The sequence below is a fragment of the Strix aluco genome, chromosome 1 (assembly GCF_031877795.1).
Source record: "Strix aluco isolate bStrAlu1 chromosome 1, bStrAlu1.hap1, whole genome shotgun sequence".
In the NCBI taxonomy this organism is placed as follows: domain Eukaryota; kingdom Metazoa; phylum Chordata; class Aves; order Strigiformes; family Strigidae; genus Strix; species Strix aluco.
The window spans coordinates 161,139,071-161,161,920 of NC_133931.1; the positions used below are offsets into that span (position 1 = coordinate 161,139,071).

General features: G+C 43.6%; 1 protein-coding gene across 2 annotated transcripts in view; it reads left to right on the plus strand.

Moving 5' to 3' along the window:
• EGFR (epidermal growth factor receptor) overlaps positions 1 to 21,356 on the plus strand; it is a 167,077-nt gene extending 145,721 nt beyond the window's left edge. Inside the window, exons 20-28 of one of the 2 annotated variants that reach the window (XM_074842972.1) lie at positions 2,674 to 2,859; positions 6,212 to 6,367; positions 7,227 to 7,302; positions 8,501 to 8,647; positions 11,213 to 11,310; positions 11,767 to 11,934; positions 12,029 to 12,076; positions 12,177 to 12,282; positions 13,305 to 21,356. In XM_074842972.1, coding sequence (XP_074699073.1) covers positions 2,674 to 2,859; positions 6,212 to 6,367; positions 7,227 to 7,302; positions 8,501 to 8,647; positions 11,213 to 11,310; positions 11,767 to 11,934; positions 12,029 to 12,076; positions 12,177 to 12,282; positions 13,305 to 13,681 — 1,362 coding nt within the window. In that variant the 3' untranslated portion in view covers positions 13,682 to 21,356. The remainder of the gene's footprint in view (positions 1 to 2,673; positions 2,860 to 6,211; positions 6,368 to 7,226; positions 7,303 to 8,500; positions 8,648 to 11,212; positions 11,311 to 11,766; positions 11,935 to 12,028; positions 12,077 to 12,176; positions 12,283 to 13,304) is intronic. The other variant, XM_074842980.1, reaches the window with a different exon arrangement.
• Positions 21,357 to 22,850: the final 1,494 nt, after the last annotated feature.

The window sequence follows — 22,850 nt, forward strand, 5'->3', positions numbered from 1 at the left end:
ATCTTTTATTTTCCTTTGAATTAAGGGGCTTAACAAAAAGCTCTTGATTTTATCAGTTCTGTCCATTCTTTGGATTATTTGGTTACTGGAATTCATTCTATATTTCAGAAGAAAATTTTAAAAATCCAAAACCAGTGAAGGAAGTCAGAGGGATGATTCCAAAAACCCCCCTCGAAACAGTTTTTTGCTACACAACCAACTTTTCAAGGTCACTGAAACCTCAGAGATAATAATGTCCAATTAAAGATAATTTGTCTTACAGAAACACACTAGGTATAGTACAAGCACAGCAGCTTTAGCTCATATAATCCAGGCGAGCTCTCGCTGGCTTTATTAGGGTAGGGCTAATTCAGAAGATTGTTGTTGAATACCAAGCATACTTGGAGCAGGTCAGAGCGTACCGCAGAGATTTCCAAGATAAACAGTTGAAACAAAGGCCCACTTTAATGTCTTGGGCTACTTAGAAGGACCCACAACCGCACAATAGCTCCCTTCTGCTCCCTGCGAGGACGCAGTGGCCTATTTTACTTTGCGGTATCAAATGTAATAGGCGGCGTCAACGCTTGGGACGCTCTCCGAAAGCTGTGTGGCCTGTACGCCCACCCCGCTCTTTCAGCATCCCAGTTCTCAGCCCCTAGGTCAGCCCCGGGCTGCGCGACAGATGGGCAGTGAGAACAGCTCTGACTCTGCAGAGTTTTGCACCCCCACCACCCCCACCTCTGAAATGAATACAATATGGATCTGAATCCCCATGGGAAGCAAGGCAAGGAACAGACACCCTTCATCAGTATGATGGCTTAGTTTGGAAGCCTAAGGAGATTTAGCGTGTTATATCTACGTAATTGAATAGCATCTTCTATTCTTGCTTTATCCTTCCTCGGGTTACCCTATAGAATCGGTGTTAGCCTTAACAGAGGGCTGGTTTTCAATGCCCTGCTCACATCTTGCAGTAGATTGAGGAGCCCTTACCCAGTTCTGCCAGAGATCTTCTTTAACCTGGCTGCCTGCAGACCCCTTTAATCCCAAAGGCTCCAAAACAAGGATACCAAGTGCAGAATTAGCACCTCGGAATAAAACTGCATTACATCATGTTTTGCTTAGGCTGGCACGTCAAACAACAATACCAAGGCCAGAAAGTATTGCTTAAGAATTGGGGTTGCTTATTTCTTGAACGTCATTGCTTTAATAGCTTTGTTTAATAATAGTTCTTACCAGCACACAGCTATGTGACATCTGTGGAAAGCTTGTCAGATGATGAGTAAAGTGCTATGGTATTTCATTTCTTAAACTCTTAGAAAGTGCACATTTGCTCCTTTCCCTGCCACAATAGTGCCCTGACTATTATTTTAGGCTTTGGGGAGCTGCTAGCCTAATGTTGAATTGCCAAGGGATGATTACTTGGTGTCACTCCAGATGCTGAGTTAAGATGCTGACCTAAAAGCTCACTGCTTGGAAAAATTCCCATTTATTTCCCATTGTGTTGGTTTTCAATCAAATGGCTTTAAAAATGTCTAGAAGTGAAATACTGTAAATCATACACAAAGTTAATATTAAAAAACACAACTTCAGCTCTTATTTTTTCCCCCTATTGGAATCCATTCTTGGAGCTTGCACTTGACAGTGGATGATAGTATAGATATAGATTTCAAATTTAAATCCTAAGTAGCTTTTGCATGCAAAACCCATGAAGTTGGGGGTTTTTACCCTGTGGCCATGTTAAAGGATGTATTCAGTGTGTCTGGAGCGTACTGCACCAGCCTCTGAAGGGGCCTCTCCATTCCTACAGAAGAGCAAAGGAAGAGGAGGTACCTCAGGTACCTGAGATAGGTACCTAAGGCTACTCAGGGAGAACCCAGGCTTGAAAGAAGAGCTTTTCACGTATTTATGAAACTCAAACCCAAAATTCCAGTTGACCAAAGGGTTTATTATGCTTCAGCTGCCACCTTGTAAGCACATTCCTGGTATCATTTGCATTGCTATATGGGTCTAAAGCAGCTTTTGCATTTGGGGACAATATTTTCAGCAGTGTTGCTTAAAGACAGACATGTACTGAGACTTCTGAAGAGGTGAACTGATTACTCACCTCTTTGGTTTGACATGGACTGAAGAACAACATGGTCAAAGAAGCCTTGTCTCTTAAGAAGTCAAACTGTCAGTCCCATCCTAGATGACAACTTTTGACTTTCTGGGTTAGTACTAACCCTGACGGAGGGACAGAGATCTCAAAAGTACTGATTTCCAGTCAGTTTTGTGGAAAGATTTGTGGAGGAAAACCAGCCATATGACACATGTCCCTTGCAATTAGGAGCTTAAAATTATGAAATCCCATCAGCTTCCAGTTGATGATTAATTTATTAATTCCTCCTAGGTCCATAAGTTTTGTCCCCAGGATTTTATGTTCCATATTTGCTTGGTGTACCAGTAGTGGGAGACCAGCTCTTCGGTGGCATCCCAGTGATGCTTCAGTGTTCAAAATCTGGACTTTCCACTGAGTGGAAAAAGCTTGATCCACAGAGTGGGAAATACAAGTATTTTATATGTGATACGGGGCACAGAGTTTGCATATAGTGTTTTAGCAACCTCTTGAATGACCAATTTATTTTATACCGCCTCCAAACACTTCTGTCATGCCAAAGGGAAGGTTTCACATTGCTTTTTTCCCTTTCTTCTCAGGAAGCTTACGTGATGGCTAGTGTTGACAATCCTCATGTGTGCCGCTTGTTGGGAATCTGCCTCACTTCTACTGTTCAGCTCATCACACAGCTGATGCCTTACGGCTGCCTCCTTGATTACATCCGAGAGCACAAGGACAACATCGGCTCCCAGTACCTTCTCAACTGGTGTGTGCAGATCGCAAAGGTAAGAGGACTGTCACCCACCAGATCAGCTAAAACTCAGACTCTAACATGGAGATCTGACAGCGCATAATGTATTTGTTTACTTACTTGTCTCTTTAAGTCTTTTATATTTCACCAGATGGTTCCTAGAGACCTTATATGTGACAATAAGCACTTACTTTGTCTTAAACAATTTACCATTTTCAAGCTGCTGTGCAAACTTAACTATTCATCCAAATGCTCCTAGTTAGCGTAATATTATCACCAAGGCATTTATGTCCAAACCAAACACCCTGTAATGGAACAATGTGATGCAACGAAGCTGTGGTGGGGAAGGGAGTAGAATTTGGTAATTGCCATACCAAAGTGCTGCTTCCATCAGTGGATTTCATTGGGCTGTGCCACAGGGCAAATGGTGATGTCATCCTTGTGTGCCTTGGAGAATGACCCTGATTTTTCAGGATGAAATCTCTGAGGCCTGGGAATCAAAACTGCTGATTAATAAATACCAGCTCCGTTCTAGCACAGGCTGCCTGTGACCGAAAGACGTTCAGGCACCCCAGGGCTGTCCTGTAATTTATATGCACTGAGCTGGTGCCTGTAATCTAATTGCAATGGCCATCATGCCATATAAAAGACTCATTATCACACCTGGCACCATTTGCTAAAGAGAAGAGCGGCAAAGGAGACTGAAGTACAGCCCCTAGCCCTTAGCACCAATATGCTGCGTTTGGAAGGTAGTTAGCCGTTTGCAAGCATGGAAGAATGGAGCAAAACCAGCAAAAAAGTAGCTGCAGTTTGTTGGAGATTTGTTGTATGAGATGGCAGTATCCGCAAAACCTGGCTGCTTTAATGCTGCTTATTTCGGGCATGACGGTTTGCAAGCTAACCACACACTTACAGCCTTATCGGTCCCTCGAGACCTTGTATACATCCCAGGCTCGCCCAGCCGTGGTTTGCTTTCAGGAAACATGCTGAGGACCTCAGAAATGTATCCACCAAAAGTATACAGAGCACATTTTTCATCTCAGTGTGTGTACTTTTTCACAGTGTGCTCTGCAGCAAGTGAATTTTAATTTATACATCCACCCGGGATGTGAACTGCCTTTTTCTGACTCTTTTGCTCTCTTGTTTAAAATCAATTACTGCTCTGTCCTGGTTTCAGTCCCTTTGGAGGATGAGCTGGAGGCCACATTTCCCTCCTCCTCCTCCTCCTTGTTAATTTTTAAGGTGGCAAAATCGGGCCCCAGATTGATCCTTGGGGCATCACTTGCCCAAAAGGCTGCCATTCACAATTGTTAGCTTCTGTTTGATTTTTTTCGTGTCAGTTCAACATTTGCCCGTAGCAACCTCTACCCTCTCCAGCAATGCCTGAACTTCAACGTACTCCTTTGTGCTGCTCTACACTGAAGTTCTCCTCAAAGTGCTCATAAATCAGGCATACGGCTTTTTCCCACCAATGTGTCTGGTGTTACTACTCTGAGAAAGTCATGCCAGCTTTTTGGACGTTCTCTGACTCTTTAAAAATGTACTTTTGGAGCGGGAAAAAAATTGAAACAAATGTATTTATGTCTGGTAACTAACCAGCAGGAGGCAAGTTCCCTGGGAAGATTATTTTTATTTCTGTTTTCACAGCTTTGAATTAAGTTTTCTTTGCATCTATAAACATTATCTTTCTCTGAGGTATGGAGTCCTGTCTTTCAGACGAGACCTTATGACAGAGCACAGACACTCCACATGCAGAAACACTGTGAAGTAACTCTTTGAACGCATTGGTCTCACACTTAATGATGAAAAATGTCTTGAATCCCAGGCCTGCACACAATTACAGATCTGCTGAACTTCCTAGACAAGCAGTTCAATGTCTTCGGTGTACGGTTATGCATGTGCACAAGTCCTTTAGCTATCAGCGTCTTAAACAGCTTAGTGTAAAACTGACATTCTGCCTTTCAGCAGCTTTGAGTCTTAATAAGTCCTGCAGCAAGACATGTTTAGCAGGAAATTTTTTGTCCTACTGGGGCTAGATTATGTGATTATTATTTTTTTTTTAAGATAGTCTGCTTTCTGTCGGCAGCTCGAGATTTTTTTGTTTCAAAAGCTCTGCTCGCTAAAGATCTATTTGTGTAATTAAATGCATGCTCGTAGTGGCATTGCGCCAGTTTGTTTGGGTGGTTTGTTTTGGCAACATTAGCAGCGCATGGGTGAAGTTCTGCTGAGGGACTTGAGTGGAGCATTCGATGGTGGTCCAGGTTAGCAGTGGGCTTAGGAAGGGAGTGGAGGCTGGAAGGGAATTATTCCCTCCAGTGCTCTGTCATTCCATCAACATGATCCTTTTGGTGTTAACTTTGTAGGTTAAAAGTACTTTTTTATTAATTGTCTCTTCATAAAAATACAAGCGCATAAGCTGCTGCCAGCAGAAACCTATCGACTGGGAATAATTGTGGTTTTTAGAAAGGATCTTGCAGGAAATGTAGAAATCATGAACTTCTTGATTTGTACACCAAGAGATTGGAGTTAAGGGAAAGGGGAATAATCTCTGTGGCCAGAAATGCAGCTGTTAGATTCATACCTTAAAAGTCAAACTGGCACAATTGGTCATATTCTTCCATGAGAGGCAGTTGTACCAAAAAAGCACGTATGCTATGGCGAACCCAGTCTAATCATGGGAGGCAGTGAAACTGGAAGAACTTGCCTTTTCAAAGAGGACTTGAAAATAGATGCAACTCTGAGCTCAGCCATAAAATTAATTTTTTAATTTTATTTCCTTTCCTCACCTTTGCGGTGGGATGCCTCATTGTTAGCAGGGAGAAGGCAGAGTACACTGTAACGAGACGCAGAATCAGCAACTTTGAACAATTAATTTATTTTTGCTTGAACTCTTCTCTCAGGCCATTAGTGTCTACGTACTCTCTGTAGGGTTGGCCTGTGTGTGTATGGAAGGTGATAGTTAAACTCTCTACTGTACTTTCCTGAAATCACTGGGGTTGCACAAATGCAGCTGAAAGAAGGGTTTTCCCCTTTATTTGCAAGTCCTCTCCCAATTTTATATTTCTTGAACTAAATTCCAAAGGAACCATACCCTCTGCTATACCTGCTACTGCCCCTTTTTCTCCATGACTCCACTGGCACATGGACCCACAAAAAGGTTCCTGGAGGGTAACAGTTACTCCTTGAAACTGCACAAGCACATGTTCTCACCCTGCAATAAGCATCACATAAACCGAAGCAGCAAACCTTTTCCTGAAGGGGGGAGAGGTTACTACGTGTTTATGGTGGTGTGCGTAGAGTTACCCTAGAGCAGCTGACATTTGGCAACTCCTTTGTGCATCCAAGCTCAGAGCGTGTGATGCCAACCCATTGTCTGGCAATTGTAGGGAATGAACTATTTGGAGGAGCGTCGCCTGGTGCACCGTGACCTTGCTGCCAGGAACGTCCTCGTTAAGACTCCTCAACACGTGAAAATCACGGACTTCGGGCTGGCAAAGCTGCTTGGCGCCGATGAGAAGGAGTATCACGCTGAGGGAGGCAAGGTAAAGCGCGTCGGAGAAATGAACCACTGTGTGTTCATCGGTGTTTGTGCTTGCACACCAGCCTTAAACACAGGGTAAAAAAAGAGAGTGGGTTTTTCAAAGTGCTCAGCTGCTGTCTCAGTGTGCTGCCTTTGAAGCCTGTGGGAGTCCTCTGAAATCAGCCGAAGCAGCGTCAGGCCAGTGGGACTGCAGTGGGAGCGGAGGTAGCAGAGCAGCGAATGCTTTTGAAATTCCCACCCAGAATGTCTGGGAAAAAGCAAGATTATTAAAAAAACATTAAAAAAAAAAAGCATGGCTGAATTCATCAGCGTAGCCAACACCAATAACAGTGTGCAGTTTATGAAGAGAAAGGGAATGCTGTATATTTATAGCAGAAGAAAGACCTGTCAGACTTGGTCCAACACGCCTTCATGTTGTTCTACGTGCTGATGGAGAGAATGTGTCCTGCTGAGAAATTAAAGAGAAGTTGCTTGCAAATATTGCAGAGACGATAAATGGAAACCATATGAGCGCTGATCAGTCTTTGTCATATAGCTGGAGATTGGATTTGTGTCCTGTTGTGATAGGAGAAGGTTAAAAAAATACTAATTTGACCGTTAAAAATATTGTAAAAGTAGTTTTGTAAGAGATATTTCTAATATGCCTAATATTTTGCAAGTTCCCAGGTTCAACATAATAAATGAAAATAATAACAAGGGACTCAAAAGTTGCCTGCTCTACCACTCAGATAGTTGTGTTGTTTGTTGGTTGTTCTGTTTCCCTTCTGCAAGCAAACTATCAGTTTAAACACCACCTGGTGGTAAACATTGCTGATAAATTTTGGGTCGGCCTCTTAAGGTTTATTTGTGAATTTTCCTAGGTTCCTATTAAATGGATGGCCTTGGAGTCAATTTTACACCGGATTTACACTCATCAAAGTGATGTCTGGAGTTATGGTGAGTCTAAAACCAGTTAAAATTATTACAAATGGGTTGGAAAATTGCAGGATTTGCTAGTGACTCTACACAGACCTTTTTTCTTCCTATTATGAGAAGACTGAGAGATTAAACATAAACAATGGGCCCAAATCACCTATGCAATAAAGTAAAATTTCCATGAAATTACATGCTGGTGAGGTATAAGATGTTTTGCAGAATATACTTTCAGATGATGAGCCCTCCCCTGAAAGGGGCTGCAGGTAGGAGACTCCGCTCCATTTGCTGAAGTTCTGCTGATGCTTTTCTTCAGCAGCTTCACGTGAAATATAACTGGGCTGACAGTAAAGCCACATAACTAGAGGGAGGACTTAAAACCTTCAGCTACACTGTTGGTCAGTGTCAATCAGTGCAGTCTGCTGGGCCTAAAATGTTTGTGCTGTGCTGGTATTGAGAGGGCAATGCTAAAAGGGAAGCGAAGTGATAACCTCTTTAGAGAATTCATTTTGTATGTGGTGTAGTTCGTAAGCCAGCTTGAAAGAGGAGCAGAAAGGAAACTTTTCAAAGCAACTTACTCCAAAATTTCCACTCCATGAACTCTTATATTCCTGGAAAATATTTAATGCAGATTGTCAGATGCTGTGTCCTTTTAGAAAAAAGTACAGCCTCTGGTCCTCTTAATCCATTTATGTATCTTGGCATTCAAAATCTTGTTTTGTATCCTAAGCTACCAGACAATCACAACAGCTACATCACAAGAGTACACGGTATGTCAGCAAACGACACTGAGGCAGCTGGTTTACACATCTGTCAAAAACTGTTCTTGCTCGTCTCCAAAGAGATTGTTTTGAAACAAAAATACAGCTTCCATTTTTAAAACCACTTGCTGGGTTGGAGTCAGGAGGCGGTAATGTGCATTTCCTTTCTGTGAGGCTGGGAAGTCTGTGGGATGTTCCAACACTGAGATACTAGCTGAGATTTAAAAAAAAACCACCAGAATGCCCCCAGAAAAACCAAAACGGAAATCAGGATGATTTTAACCTGTTTTATTAATTTGTCTCTCTTCAAAATCATGGCAGAAAATGCTTTGTCTAGGTGGAGCTCTGGCAGTGCGTTGCCTTTGGGAAAGCCCCCTCCACTCACAGCCTCTCTGCACCCAGGCCAAGCACCCCAGCTCCCAGCAAAGCCTGCCTCACAGTTTTCTCTTCCCACCCTGCAGGTGTGACAGTTTGGGAGCTGATGACATTTGGGTCCAAGCCGTACGACGGGATCCCCGCCAGCGAAATCTCCTCTGTCTTGGAGAAGGGCGAGCGTTTGCCGCAGCCCCCCATCTGTACCATCGATGTGTACATGATCATGGTCAAGTGTGAGTTCACATTTGGGGTTGTGGGTGCTCACCTAAGTCGGAATAAGTAGCACAATTGCCTTCGTTATGTCACATCTGTGTATGCTGTGTTCTTGGTGATCGCTCAGAAATAGGGTTATGTGAAAAGAGTGGTGACACCAGAGTGTGTTCCTGCACCTTGAGCTTTAGCTACGAGCACAGGATATGGTCTCATTGGTCGCTAATTCAGCCAACTAATGTTTTTTCACCATTCACAGCACTGGCTGATACTGACAATTATTTTAAACTGATATTGTCAGGCAGTATAAATCAGCGTAACACCACCCACTTTACCTGATACTCTGGTTTTGTGTGTCTAGAAAATGAAATTAACGCTGTCTTCTCCTCCAGGCTCCCCCTTAGTTCAGGAATATGCCTCCTCCTGCACTCACACACATGGGGTATGTGCTCCTTTCACTACAGGAGTGCTGTGAGCACAGGCACCACCATAATGGCAGATGCACATGAGGATCCAGTGTTCCTCATCTGATTTATTCATCATTTTTGGATGGCTCCTTTTCAGCACACAGCTGTCTCTGTAAAGTAGCACAGAATCTGGGGGTCTCTGAAGTACTTTTTGGTCATTGTTAAGGCACATCAAAGGGCATCTGAGCCCCAAACTCCTTTTTCATCTATATCAGCTGCTAAAACGTCAGATTATTATGTGGCTTCGCATGCATCTCTAGACCATGACTGCTGCATCCCTGCTCACTACCAGTAGTGTCTGTGAGGATGGCAGTAAGAAGCCCACTAGGTGGCATTTAAGACCTTCTCACCGGAGCAAAATGTACCTGTTCCTGAAATAGGAGCCACACTACCACAGTGCAGCACTTCTGGGGAGTCCTGCAGTGCCCCAGTGTTGCTTTGTCAGGACAGGCACTGCACAGGGAGAGCCCGATCCTGTGCTCACCACAGAGCAGGAACTGGATCAAGATGTGTACACCTAGCTTGGGAGGTGCCCAGACCCAAAAGCAGTGTCCTAGAAACTCCTCCTCAGTGTTGCTGAACCCTCCTGACACCTCAGCCCTGCCAACATCTCCACTTGCAGCAGTTACATCCCAGGTCTTTGCAAGCTCTACCGTAGAGCGTGTCCTCAGGGGCTGAGCCTTCACAAAGCTCAGCAGCTACATCCATTGTCTTTCCTTTGGGTCGGTACAGATGTCAAAAGCAGGCGTTTTTCCAGGCACCTAATCAGGTACCTGTTGCTTTTAAAACACCAACAGTGGAGTGTCCCCATCCCCTTTCATACCGTTACACTGAATTTAAATGCAAGAACATGAGGATCTGGGGTTTCAGCCTTCCTTCTGCCCCAGGACTTGGTTGCACATCTTTCGCTGCTCTGATCACCCCGTGTTTGCAGGCTACAGCACAGACCCTGTTGGAGCTGTGCCATTTTGTCTAAAGGAATTCAGGATTCCCAGTCATCGCTTTATAAGCAGAGAGTATAAACTGAAATGTTCAAAGTTATTGCAAAGCAACTTTTTTTTTTTTTTTTAATTTAAGAAGCAGTATTTAAACATATGCAACTCAGAGATAAATTCAGAAATAGTAGACGATACTTCTGCAACAGCAGCAAACTCCCAAATGCTCCACTCTATCTAAAAGCAAAAAGGGTTTCTTTTTGAATTAGCAGGGGATCATATTTCTAGCATGGTAAAAAGTCACTGGCAATGATGAGATTTTGCCTAATGCATATTTCAGATTGCATATTATCACTTCATTTCTCCATTACCATGGATAGGCTGTTTCTTATTAGTTACTCCAGACACACTGAGCTTGACCTTTATTATTTTTAATTTTAAACACAAGAGTCTACATCAGCTCATCTGTTAGTCGATAACAGAAAGTGTGGGTTTCCTAAGTAATGTCACATGTTTAACCACCAGTATCTATATTCGAAATCTCTTCTAGCATTGATCCACACTAAGCTGCAGGACTTGTTTTTGTTAAAGTCCATTCACTAATTAAATACAGATTAGATATGGTTAATCTTTCAAAATGTCCCCAGTGAGGACGTTCTGCATTTTAGAAGACATCTGGTACAGAGGGTGGCTTCTGCTTCAGGCTTCCCAGGATTTCACGAAGCAGCGCAGTGAGGACTAGACGGTCAAATCACCATACGGCTGCAGGCACTCACTGAAGTTCATTTGCTTCCCTTCCTTGAAGAAATTTTTCAGAGCAGCCTAATTTGAACCAGTCCAGGCTGACCACCCATTCAGTATCATCAGGACTGATGCACTCAGGTGGGACCTGCCTGCCCAAGCGGAGATAGGCCGGCAGGAGAGGAGACAGGCTCAGCCTAGAGATTTTCCAACATGAGGTTTTATTACCTTCTTCATTCTTCCCAAAACTGCCAAGATGTGCATTTTAAACACTGAAATTCACACCAGTGGCTGGTGAATGAACTTTTTATGGTGGTCCGTTATGGACAACTCCTTTCTTTGTTCCACACGTGGCACTGCTCTTTTTGCTGTTAAATTTTATTTTAAGCTGCGTCTGATCACCAAAACAACTATTTCTGTGTTGCTTTCCCTGTTATCCCTCCAGGCTGGATGATCGATGCAGACAGCCGTCCCAAGTTTCGTGAACTGATAGCAGAGTTCTCGAAAATGGCCCGTGACCCTCCACGCTATCTCGTTATACAGGTACTAAACCAAATGGTAGGAAGATGTCTGATGGGCATTTAATATGAGGCCCAAAATTATTAGTAATGCATATGAAAACATATAATATGGAGAATTTAAGGCCAGATCTGTCATTGCTTTCCAGGTCTTAACACATTCAACTAGAACCACAGACAGAATTTCAAGACCAGTCACTATTTTCTCAGTACCGGTCCCAGTCTAGGACCAGTAACAGTCCTTTCTGCAGTTCTGACAAGAGAACAGAGTTTGATTCTCTTAAAAATACAGCTGTTTTACAGCGGCATGGACAGAGATTGCAGGCCCAAATACCCCTAAACTCTAGGTATATTTGGTTAAACACACAGATCAAGATTTTGCATCTTGTGCCTCTTGCTAAATTACTTTGTCTCTCACAGAAGGGAATAATGAAGGCTAAGGGAGTCTGCGAGTCCTCTCTCACACTGACTTGTCTCACAGGGAGATGATAGGATGCACCTGCCCAGCCCTACGGACTCCAAATTTTATCGTACCCTGATGGAGGAGGAGGACATGGAAGATATAGTGGACGCGGATGAGTATCTCGTGCCACACCAGGGCTTTTTCAACAGCCCTTCAACGTCCCGCACTCCTCTCTTGAGTTCATTGGTATGAAACTTTTCCTCTGTGGAAACATGACAAGCAATTTTAAGAGCGAACTGCTTCTCATAATGTCTGTATTTTCTTTCTCTCTCTTTTTAAGAGTGCTACTAGCAACAACTCTGCTACAACCTGCATTGACAGGAATGGGGTAAGTGGGATGACCTTTAAAAAAGGAGCAACTTCTCCTATGTGGATCAACTTCTACAAAACAGTCCCTTTAATATTGATTTTCTCTACTTCCAACCTAGCAGGGGCACCCTGTGAGGGAAGACAGCTTTGTCCAGAGGTACAGCTCAGACCCAACAGGCACTTTTTTGGAGGACAGCATAGATGATGGCTTCCTGCCAGCCCCGGGTGAGTACCTCTCCCATGTTTCCATCCCACAGCCACTCATTCCAAGCCATTTGGTTGTGAATATAATCATTGTCCTTCCTTTTCTGTAGAAAGGAAACAATCCAAATGCTTCCTACCTTTTTTTGCTCAATAAACGGGAGTGGAAACGTGTGCACATATCCTTTTCCTAGACTTTATCCGGCTGCTTCTGGCCATTTCCCATTTTGGTTCCTTCACCAGCAAGGTTCCTCATGTTTGCCACGTGTGCCATCTGGCCAGGGAGTTTGTGTGCGTGGTTATATGCTTAAAGCTTTCTGCTTGGGAGAATACCCTCTAAATAACAGGTTTCACCCCCTAAACCATTTCAGCAATATAAACAGGTTGCCGGCAGTTTCACTGCTTTCAGATGTTGATACACAGAAGGCAGCTCACAGTTTCACATGGACTTACAGCGTAGGCAGTTGGAGAGCAAGCCAGCAAGCACTGAGGGAGCTGGTGCTGAGTTATGCAGTCATAATGTTTTGTGCCCTTAAAAAATCCCAACCAACCCTTCCAAGAATACACCACAGCTAAAGAGGGTGAAGGACCCTGCAAGGGATGGCACTGAAGTGAAACATGGTGTCTCTGTTACTGCCAGTCCTGTATTTTCTAGGCATTTTCCTCATCTCTAAACATTTTTCTAGGGAAACAGCTTCTGGCAGCTAAACTCCCAGACTGCAATTTCAGAGCAGTATCTGGGACATAGCCACCCACACGTCACTAAAATCAGCAGTAGCTATCTCGCTGTCTTATGGTCCAAGCCATCTTTCTGCTGCTTTGCAAACCGGATTCCTGAAGGTGAACTTCAGGGCAGCACGCTTGGTGCCACAGCACGACAGTCCCTGCCTTTGGCTCTGTTCCACTCCGGGAAGTTCAGTGAGATGCTGTGCGTGAAGAGCGAGCGGCAGCTGGGTTGAAACTATGCCTCAAGTGATGCAAATGGCTGCTTTAGTTCCATGTCTTCATTTTCATTCCTTTTCATTTTTATTTTCTTTTTATTTCAGAGTACGTAAACCAGTTGGTCCCCAAGAAAGCATCTGCCTCAGCAGTCCAGAATCCAATCTACAACAACTTCTCTCTCACAGCAAACTCAAAGGTCCCCACGGACTCCAGCTACCAGAATTCACACAGCACAGCTGTGGACAACCCTGAGTATCTCAACACCAACCAGTCTCCACTCACCAAGACAGTCTTCGAGAGCTCTCCTTACTGGATCCAGGCAGGCAATCATCAAATAAATCTGGACAATCCTGACTACCAGCAGGACTTCTTACCAAAGGAAACCAAACCTAACGGTCTCTTGAAAGTTCCCGCGGCAGAAAACCCGGAGTACTTGAGGGTAGCAGCACCAAAAAGTGAATACATTGAAGCCTCGGCATGACCATAGAGAATTTCTTCTTGCAGCGAGGCAAGCCAGACTCTTGGTGAACTACCTGGCTGCTGCAAGAATGGACTCTTGCTCGGAGCGAACGGCATCCGCCATGCATCAATAAGCACACTTTTCCTTTTCATCATGGGGGTTGAAACTGCGTAGTTTGGGCCTTTTGTTGCCCATTACCACGTAATAACTGAAGCCCATAGCCTGCGCTCGGATGCATGTTGGGATGGAGCGGGATCTTCCTGGACAGAAGAAATTATGGATGCATTCCTTTCATTTTCAAATGGTAGCATGGTAAGAAGCCACTCTGGGATGAACTTGAGAGCTGTACACATTGTACGGTCAAATTCCTTTCTACAGTCTGTATTTTTATAAATGTTTCTAACAGAATTTTTGGTTCTTTTACAAGATCAGATGCTTGTAGTGCTGGTCTGCTATGTGGTGCTCAGATCACCAGCAGGAAAAAAAAAAAATGTTACTAAATAGTTTTCCAAAACTCCTGGAACAGAAACAGTTATTCCAAACCACCAGATTTTTACAAATTGGCTCCGTATACTGCCTCTTGGCACAAAGAGGAGAAGTGCATCCTGGGGACATACGGGAGATTGTGCCCGGGGCAGTATGGAGTGGATTGCTCTGGGGAAAACTAGCACAAGGAGCAAAAGCTCATGCTGCATCACCTACTGACCACTACTGCTAAAAACTGACAGGAGGAACTCACCTCAAAGTCATCTGTACATGGTTATAAAGTGCTCAATAGTCTCTTTTCTGATGGTCAAATGCAAGACTTGGTTTTTTATCTCTATGCAGCTGTCAAGTTGTCGAAATGCCTCTCTTCAACAAAACTGTTAAAGATGTTGCGGTAACTGAAAAATGAAGTGTCAAATAATGTTTAACAGACTTTAATTAAATGTCAAGGAAATGCAAATGGTGGCAAATTGGAGCATTCACGAGACAGACTGGAAGAACTATACTAAATTAGACTTGACTAGGGCAAGAAACACAGGTAGCCCTAGCCAGGCAGTTTTATTTCCCTTCTTAAAGGGGCTCAGAGCAGAAATCATTTTCCCTTATACACTTGGCAAAGAAAAGCGTTTACTCACTTCAAGGCAGAATACTGACTGCTGCTGCACCACGCTGGGGCAGAGGCTGGGGCTGGTTGCCTGTCCCTTTGGGTTTATGTATCCTGGCGATGCAAGAGGGGCAGTGAGAATGAATTAAGGAAAGGAAGAATAATCTGGAGTGATGGAAAATATTATCTCCCTCTTCTGAAACACAGGGCTGCTTACTTCAAAATACCCAGTATCATCTTCTGTTATCGGTGTGGAATAGGCAGGCGAGGCAAGGCTAAGATTTTAGCTTGATAGTATAAACCAATGACAGCAGGAAAAGCAACTACTCTTTCCAGGGGCCCGTGATACAGAACTTCAAATTCTTCCATCATTAACATTTCTTATGAATGTAGGAAAAGTGCCTGAAGTGTGAATTTAGTCAGTAATTTAGACGCATCCCACCAACAGCTTGGCAGTGCTATTTTAATCAAACCACTAGATCAGAAAGCAAATGCACATTAGGTGATTTTGGTACAAAGGCCCTTAACTAGTTGAACATTGACAACTTGCTCGAGAGTAGCATAAGCAGCTGAGTTGCGGAGGATATGTAGTCTATATTAAGTAGCAAGAAATAGTCAAATTTATGCCACCACTGTGTTTTGAATATATTAGTATGTGTTTCAGTTTAAGTATTACATCTGGAATCCAGGATCAAGCAGCAAATCCTCAGAACGCTGTTTTTAGAGAGTTATTGAAGAATGAAAGAGAAGAACGGTCATGTGAAATGACCCCTTTTATAAGTAACACAGTCTAAAATGCATTAGAAGCTTGTGTGTGTGCAACAGCTTATCGGCCATGCTGCAGTCTAGGGTAGCAGTATATTGGGTCCAAATCCAAAGATTGTCCTGTTTGGTACACGTGTGTCAACGTGACTGAGTCCCAGGCACAGCGGTATGGTGCACGCAGTGTTTGATTATTACTGGCTTGTATTTAAAACGCTAACCAAACTTCAGTTCCCACGTCCAATTAGTGGCAGATTTCTCCTTGCATTCCTGAGAGCAGATTTGTTGTGTTGCTCTCACAAGCGTGCAACATGTATGCACAGGCAGCACTGCTTTTCTCCACCCACCGCCCCAGGAGGAATGTACATAAAACCAAAAAAAGATCTTAACAGAAATCACAGATAATTTTCAATTTGCTAAATCTGTTATGTCTCCAAGCAGTACACTAGAAAATCACACAGTACATGTTCTCCTGCAGAATCTTTCCAACACTATTGCACAAAGGAATTTATTGATGTTTTGTTTTAATCTGTTAGCTAGAACAAGAAAGCCACTAAGTAGCAATATGTATCACCAGTATTATGTAGCATGAAAGTTATTTAATAGAGGTTAATATGCCCGCCCTTTTAAAACAATTTAGGAGGGATTCAGTAGTGACTCGGTGCTAGAAACAAGGAGATTCACCTAAAAATTAAGCAATGTAACTTTGAAAGAGCATCGCTTTTTGATTGTATTGTTTTTCATGAGAAAAGTAGCAAAGAGTGTGTAGGACCACAAACTCTCCATACAAACGTACGGATTCCAGGTTGGTGGGATCAGCTATACTGTAAAGTAGTTCTGGTAAACAGGCATGCTGTAAGCCATGATTTGTAAGTCAGCAGCTCAGTCATGATTCAAAAGCCAGCAAAAAAATAAAACCTGGGCAGTGTGCTGTAGCCTATGGGCAGTGCTGCAGGGGCAGATACAGCAGCACTGGGAACGGATGGGACCGCTGCAGGCACGGGGGCTACGTGGGGTGATGCTCATAGGCAAACAGACATTAGCAATGTACCAAAGGATTTCCACTGAGATGGAAGAAAAAAATAAACAATAAGCAGCTGAAATGGTCTGGTTTTCCCACTACAGCTCACTGACCATTTAACGGCAAGGAGCCCCCTGCAGATCATAGGTGCTTGTAAAGGTGAACATGGTTAGGGAGCATAAATCAGCATCCAAAAATAACGTGAAGGTTCTGCCATTGTCTCTCAGGAGGTGTGGGTAAAAAATGCTGATTCTTAAAATTCAACTGAATAGGGAAATGTAGCAGGCCACAGCCATTTTTAAAAGCCAACAGAGTCTTACCAATCAAGAAAATTAAAATTTCCTGGTTTTACTGTATTTCTCATGGAAGGCAAAATAAAACCCCTCATAAGTTAGTGCTTAGCCTCTCTTAATTACAAGGCAGCAGTTAATATGGAACTGCTTTTGCAATAATAATTTAAGACTTTTAATAACTGCTAAGTAAATGAAAATGTAAGTTATTTACCAAACACATACAACAAATGCCTATGTCTCTTTTCCGGATTAAGTGAAGGTGGCCCCCATCCACCTGTGGCCAGATCAGGGATTGATCGCCAGAGTTGGCAGTTGATGGAATTTTACCGAGACTATGACACATCTTGTTATTGGATGAAGAAATTCCCACTGTATTGTCATAGCTGGTAGGTAACAACCTTTGACTGTTAGGCTAGTGCTTCATTCCTGGTCAAGGTCTGGTATGACTTGCATCTCCCTCTCTCAACACCTACTGGGTTGCAACCAGCAGTGGAGCATGGGCGGCAGCCAACAGAGGTCAATCCAGTCTCGCCCTTGACTATGGTAGAAGATGCACGGCACGTCACAGTCTGGTTGTGAGGGTGTCACAGCCCGACAGTCGCCCCTCCAGAACTGTCAGGCTTTGTCCAACTTAGCCTGTGGTTGAAGACCTTGGGTGATCGATAGGGAATGGATGCCACAAATTTGGGTCACCTGGAGTACTATCAAGTGGTTGGTGAAGTCACTCAGCAGGGAGGAAGCAGCCATGATTCAATCACACCGGGGCAGAGGCCAGTTTGGTTACCCCAAAGGACATCCAGCGGGACCCCGTGGAGATATGACCTCTGCAGCTGAGCCCAGCTTGAGCTTGTTTTCTTCTGCTGCAAAGGGAGCTGGCTTGGGAGATTTCCTTCATGTTGCAATTGGTCTTGTTGGGTTCATCCAAGAGGCCAGGGGTTTGCTTTTGTTTCCAGCTGGCAGGTAGCAATGCAGTGAGTTTTCTAGAGAGAGCAGTTGGAACTAGATGGTGGTTTCTGGAATGCATCAGGGTGATGCCCTGTTCCATCAGTGTCGCTGGCAGATGGCCACGTGAAGACCTGGTGTTAGAAAATACAGCCCCACAGTTTATTTGAAAGGAAGGGGCTTGTGTAGGGAGAGTAATGGCAGGGAAGGGGTGCAGCCGGCCAATCCATACCCGAAACAGCTGCCGAATTTGCCCAGGGACATCACTGAGGCCATTGACTGTTCCTGCAGGTACAGGTGGGAATAAACACATGGCTCCTGTCCCTGTACTGGCTTGCAGCGAAGCCCTCTTGCAGAGATTGCCTGTGCGAAAACCAATGTACCCGGCATTCGTACTATGGGGTGAATCTCTTCCCTTCCCTGGGAGACTCACAGGACCCCAAAGAGCTTAAAGAGGTCGCATCACAAGGTGCCTGGGGTGTCCTCAGTCTGTCTGGGGGTGCTTCAGGGTGCCAAGGAGAAACCTTGCATTTCCAGACAAGCGCTCATTTTTCAGATTCAGAGTTCAACATCTGTTAGTATAACCGTTGGCTCTCCAAATGAGCAGTTACAGTACTCTGGCTTTTGTCTCTTCCCGCATTTCTCTGTGAGCAAACATCTGAATCAGGACAAAGTATGAAAATGTACCTGTGTCCTCCTTCCTGATGGAAACCGTATACTCATGAAACGTCAAACTCTGTGTATAACATTTGGCAGAAATGCTTTGAATGTTTTATCACCACTGGTTCAAATTTTTATATTGGGATCCCATTTTCTAGCTTTCTTTTTGTAAGTGTTATCTCTTTGTTCTGACATACAACTTTTAAGGAGCCTTTTTAAAATAATAAAAAAAGAAAAAAAAATTTATACAAAAGAAAAACACGACACCTTCAAGTAGCTTGTCAAATGGGCTGCATTAGGACCAAAGATGTAATGTCTTGTTTTGTTGCTTTAAAGGAATAGCATATTGATCACCACTTCACAGCCTCTCATTACAGGGAAAAGCTACAGATGTCCACTCTTCATTGGGGCTGAGCCAGACCTCCACTGAGCCAAGAGGGCTTGACAGGAGGGTGAGGCCTGACCATAGAAAACCAAACCAGATATCAAGACCAGGTATCACTTCAGGGCCAGACCTACAACCTCTTCTCTATTTCGATTCATTTTCTACTCAATGCAATAGCTAAACAGAGACACAGCCAAGAAAAAAAGAAACAAATACATGATGTTTTGGCTCAGTATCAGGAAAAAATACAATGATATGAAGATGAGACATGATGAGATAACTGCTTCTTATGTGAGGAAGTGTGTAGGCAGGCAGTGAGACTTTCAACTGATAACACTCTTGGTTATGTATTACTTTCATTATGTGGAGTTGAAATTATCATGGCACTTCCATGACAGGCTTTACTTTCTGCCATGCATCCTGCCTGTGTTCAACATTGTGTGTTTTGGCAGATAACCTGTATTACTGTGGCCACGTGGACTGAGAATTGTGGGTCGATCAACGTACTGCATGCAATCCCTCCTTCTTACACAGGGAGAGAAGAATGCGGTGATAGTAGGCTGTACCACAGCTAGTGGTCAAGCAAACCCTCAGTAGCATCCAAAAAAAGGGTCTCCCAAGAAAAAAGAGCAACTGGACACCTAGCTGGCAAAAGACATGCCACTTGTTGCACCACTGAAGTCACCGGGCAAAATGCTTTTGGCCAAGAGTCAGGGCTGGTGCTCCACCAACTGTGCTGTCGTCCTCTTACGTGGTGCAGATGGGGCTGTCTGGATGCAAGGCAGCACTGGCCTTGTGGTCTCCCTCTACCTCTTGCCTCAAAGTAATGGATTTTTCTGATTAATAAGGTGAAAACTAGAAATAAAACCCACCACTAGTGACTGGACTGGTTGAAGGTGGTGTTCCTATGTAGCTGATACAGTACATAGCTTCCAGTCACTCTGAAATTTATCCAGACCCTTCTTACCTCTCACAAGCTGGATGGAGAGTGCATTTGCAACCACCATCAATGTTACCCTCATCTTTTATGAAAGGGAATAAGTAAAGTAGTTGTCCACAACGGTAGGAGGCTTGGCTCACATACCTAGGTTATTTTTTTAATCCTACGTTCCTAATGTCATTCCCCTTGAAATTAATGGGATGTTTAACTTGATTACACTGAGAGTATAAAACAAGGCTAATGTTGAGTGATTTTTGAAAATCCCTCGCCATAATCAGAGATCCTATGGATCCATTGCCCGTTTTAGGCTGCTTTGTATTGATGCAATCAACCGAGTATAAGGTATAATGTCTTGGTTTTAATAAACTGTCAAGCAATATATCCATAGATACAGATGGTACCCTCACAGCATTGTAAAGTTACTCAACTATGAAAGCACTATTTGTACAATAAGAAACTCTTGACTTTTATATGGTTTAATGGTTTATACTGTTGATCAAAGATTGTTTGTATATTGAGCGATAAAAATGAGGTGTATATTATTCTTTTTAATTGTTTTTAATTTTTGGAGAACTTTTATTGTAATATACTGTTGTATTTGGGGGGAAGAAAAATCAGTGGCTAGCTTGTAGGGTTTGTAGCCAGAGAAGAACTCACATTAAGGGTTCTTTGTTGATGGACTTAGATTTTTTTCTGGTAAAAGTTGTCACCTTGGGGATTTATCCAGAGTTTAGTGAAGCTATAGCAGGACCCTTTCCTCTCTCCAAGACTCTTTGGCTCTCTGCATGCACAGTGCTGAAGTTTCATAATGTGAGCAATAATACAGCTAACACTTGTGACCATTGGAAGTGCAATATGAAAACCCAGGTGCTGCTTATCAGGGCGCTAAATAAAGCTGCTCTTTTGAATTGCATGGCAGGTTCTCACTTCACTTTTATCATAATAGCAGAAGCAGAGTCAAAGCAATCCCTTGAAAGTTCATCCATGTGACAAGTAGCCTATGAAGCCATACTGCTGGCCGTTTCCAAATTGCATAGCTATGAGCTGTGCAACAGCAACACTGGACTCCCTCGTAAGGAAAGGCAAAATAAAAGTCTTGACCAGAGTCACGTTGGTGACGTAAATTGTACTACACTAGGCAGAAAGAGAAATTCTGATAGCAAAGGCAGTCAAGTGAAGCCCCAGCGTCCCTTGAGTGTTTAATTATCCACATGGTGGAACATGTAGCAGACAAAGGACTTACATTGTCCTCAACATAACAGAGCAAAATACACTGGGTTGACAAGACATTAAAGAAGAGAGGGGCTGGAACTGTCAATACACATTCAGCCTGGATAAGTCCCTGGTATCATGATTAGTAAATAAAATCTTTTTTGTCTTTATAGATGAGCTTTGTACACAGAAAAAGAAAAGCCACTACAGCACCTTTCTCAATTTCATCTTTCCATCCAGTCCCTTCCAATACATAGGCTGCATGTTTTACCAGCTCAACCTATTTTATGCAGAAATGACGTAGTCTTAATCTTCATATTACTGGTTCTCAGAAATGTCTAATGCGTATTAATGCATGATATTTTTATTTTAATAAAAGTAATTAAACAAATCTTTGCTCTTTTGGCACATGATTTTTTCCCCCCTCTTTAGTCATCAGCTGGCTTGGGAGGATTCTGTATAAGTTAGTATTGATACTATGAAGAATAATAATTAATATCGAGAAGGAAACCGAAATATAGGTTGTACGTCCATACACCAATTCAAAAGTCTTTGTCAGACAGGAATCTGCTGTTCTCTGTATTTCACAGATAGGATAACAGAGGCAGAGCAATGCCTCTGTACTTGCCCCAGAGAGGTGGGGACATTGATGGCGCTAAATTCCACTGTCAAAGCACCAAAAGAGAGGAACTTGAGATGAAGAATGGTGTAGATATAGAAAAGTGCGGGTATTTGGGAAGGACAAGCATTCAGAAATTCCACTGAGCTCAGTGCAGCCAACTTCAAATATAAAAAGTGACAAAGGGTGCAAAAGGAGAAGACAGCCGAAGAAGCACAGCTGCACTTTAACCCCACTGTCTGCCTGCGCAGGATATGGTAGGTTAAGATAAGATAAAGAAAATTGCTATTTAAAGTTAGAAGGGGAATACAAGTCTCTTCCACATGCTCCATCATTATCAGCAGCGCTAAGTGAGCCTCACCCTTCAGCACTCCTGAGCTCGACGAGGAAAGCAATAAAGCCAGCCTTCAGGGAACTAATCTGAACACGCAGTAATTACATCAGATCGCGTAAGAAATTTCCAAGGCAGCCAATAAAAGCCAACGTGCTCCGAGAAGGCTCACAGCTGTAGTCTGTGCCACCTCCCACAGCACCTGGGGTAGACCTGCATGCCTACACAGCACTGAACATGGAAGGGCTTCACCAGTGCTCTTTGGGGCAGTCACGTTTCAGCAGTAACTGTTCATAGATGGGCTTGCTTATTCCTGTCCTAAGGCTGCCAGCTGGGGCAACACTTCAGCAGCATTTGACAAGGGGTATTTGTACCAGGCATGAGCCTGGCAAGAAAGAGGGACCTTGTAGTTACCAAAGTCAGGTGCCAGGAACTGCAGAGAAGGTGACTCAGCCTACTTAAAGTTGCATTATGTTTCCTGCTCAGCTCCTATGTCAGCACCCACCGGAGTCAGACCCATGGCTGACCCCCCAGGAGGTGTGCCACTGGCACAGCAGGCACCGAGGGACATGTCCTGCTCAAGGTGCTCAGCAGGGTTGCTCCCCACACCCCTGTTCACATGAGGTGGCCTGCTTGGAGCCCACCAGTAAGTATACATGAGGGAGTAAGCCCCCAGTCCCACAATGTGGATTATTGTTGCTGTTTAGCTGTGAGAGGAGCTGGAATTACAGATCAGGTGGTGCTTTAAATTGTTTGTTGGGAATTGAAACCTCTCTAATAAGCACCATCTGTGTGAAGTTCAACACCAGACCTCTTGTTGCAGAAAGCTTTTTACTTTAAAACCTGCATTCCTTCTAAAGAGAGCAGAAGGAATGTTATTTAATGCATGTGTTAACCCCAGAGACCACTGCCTTCAGTGAGTTACAGCCCCATGA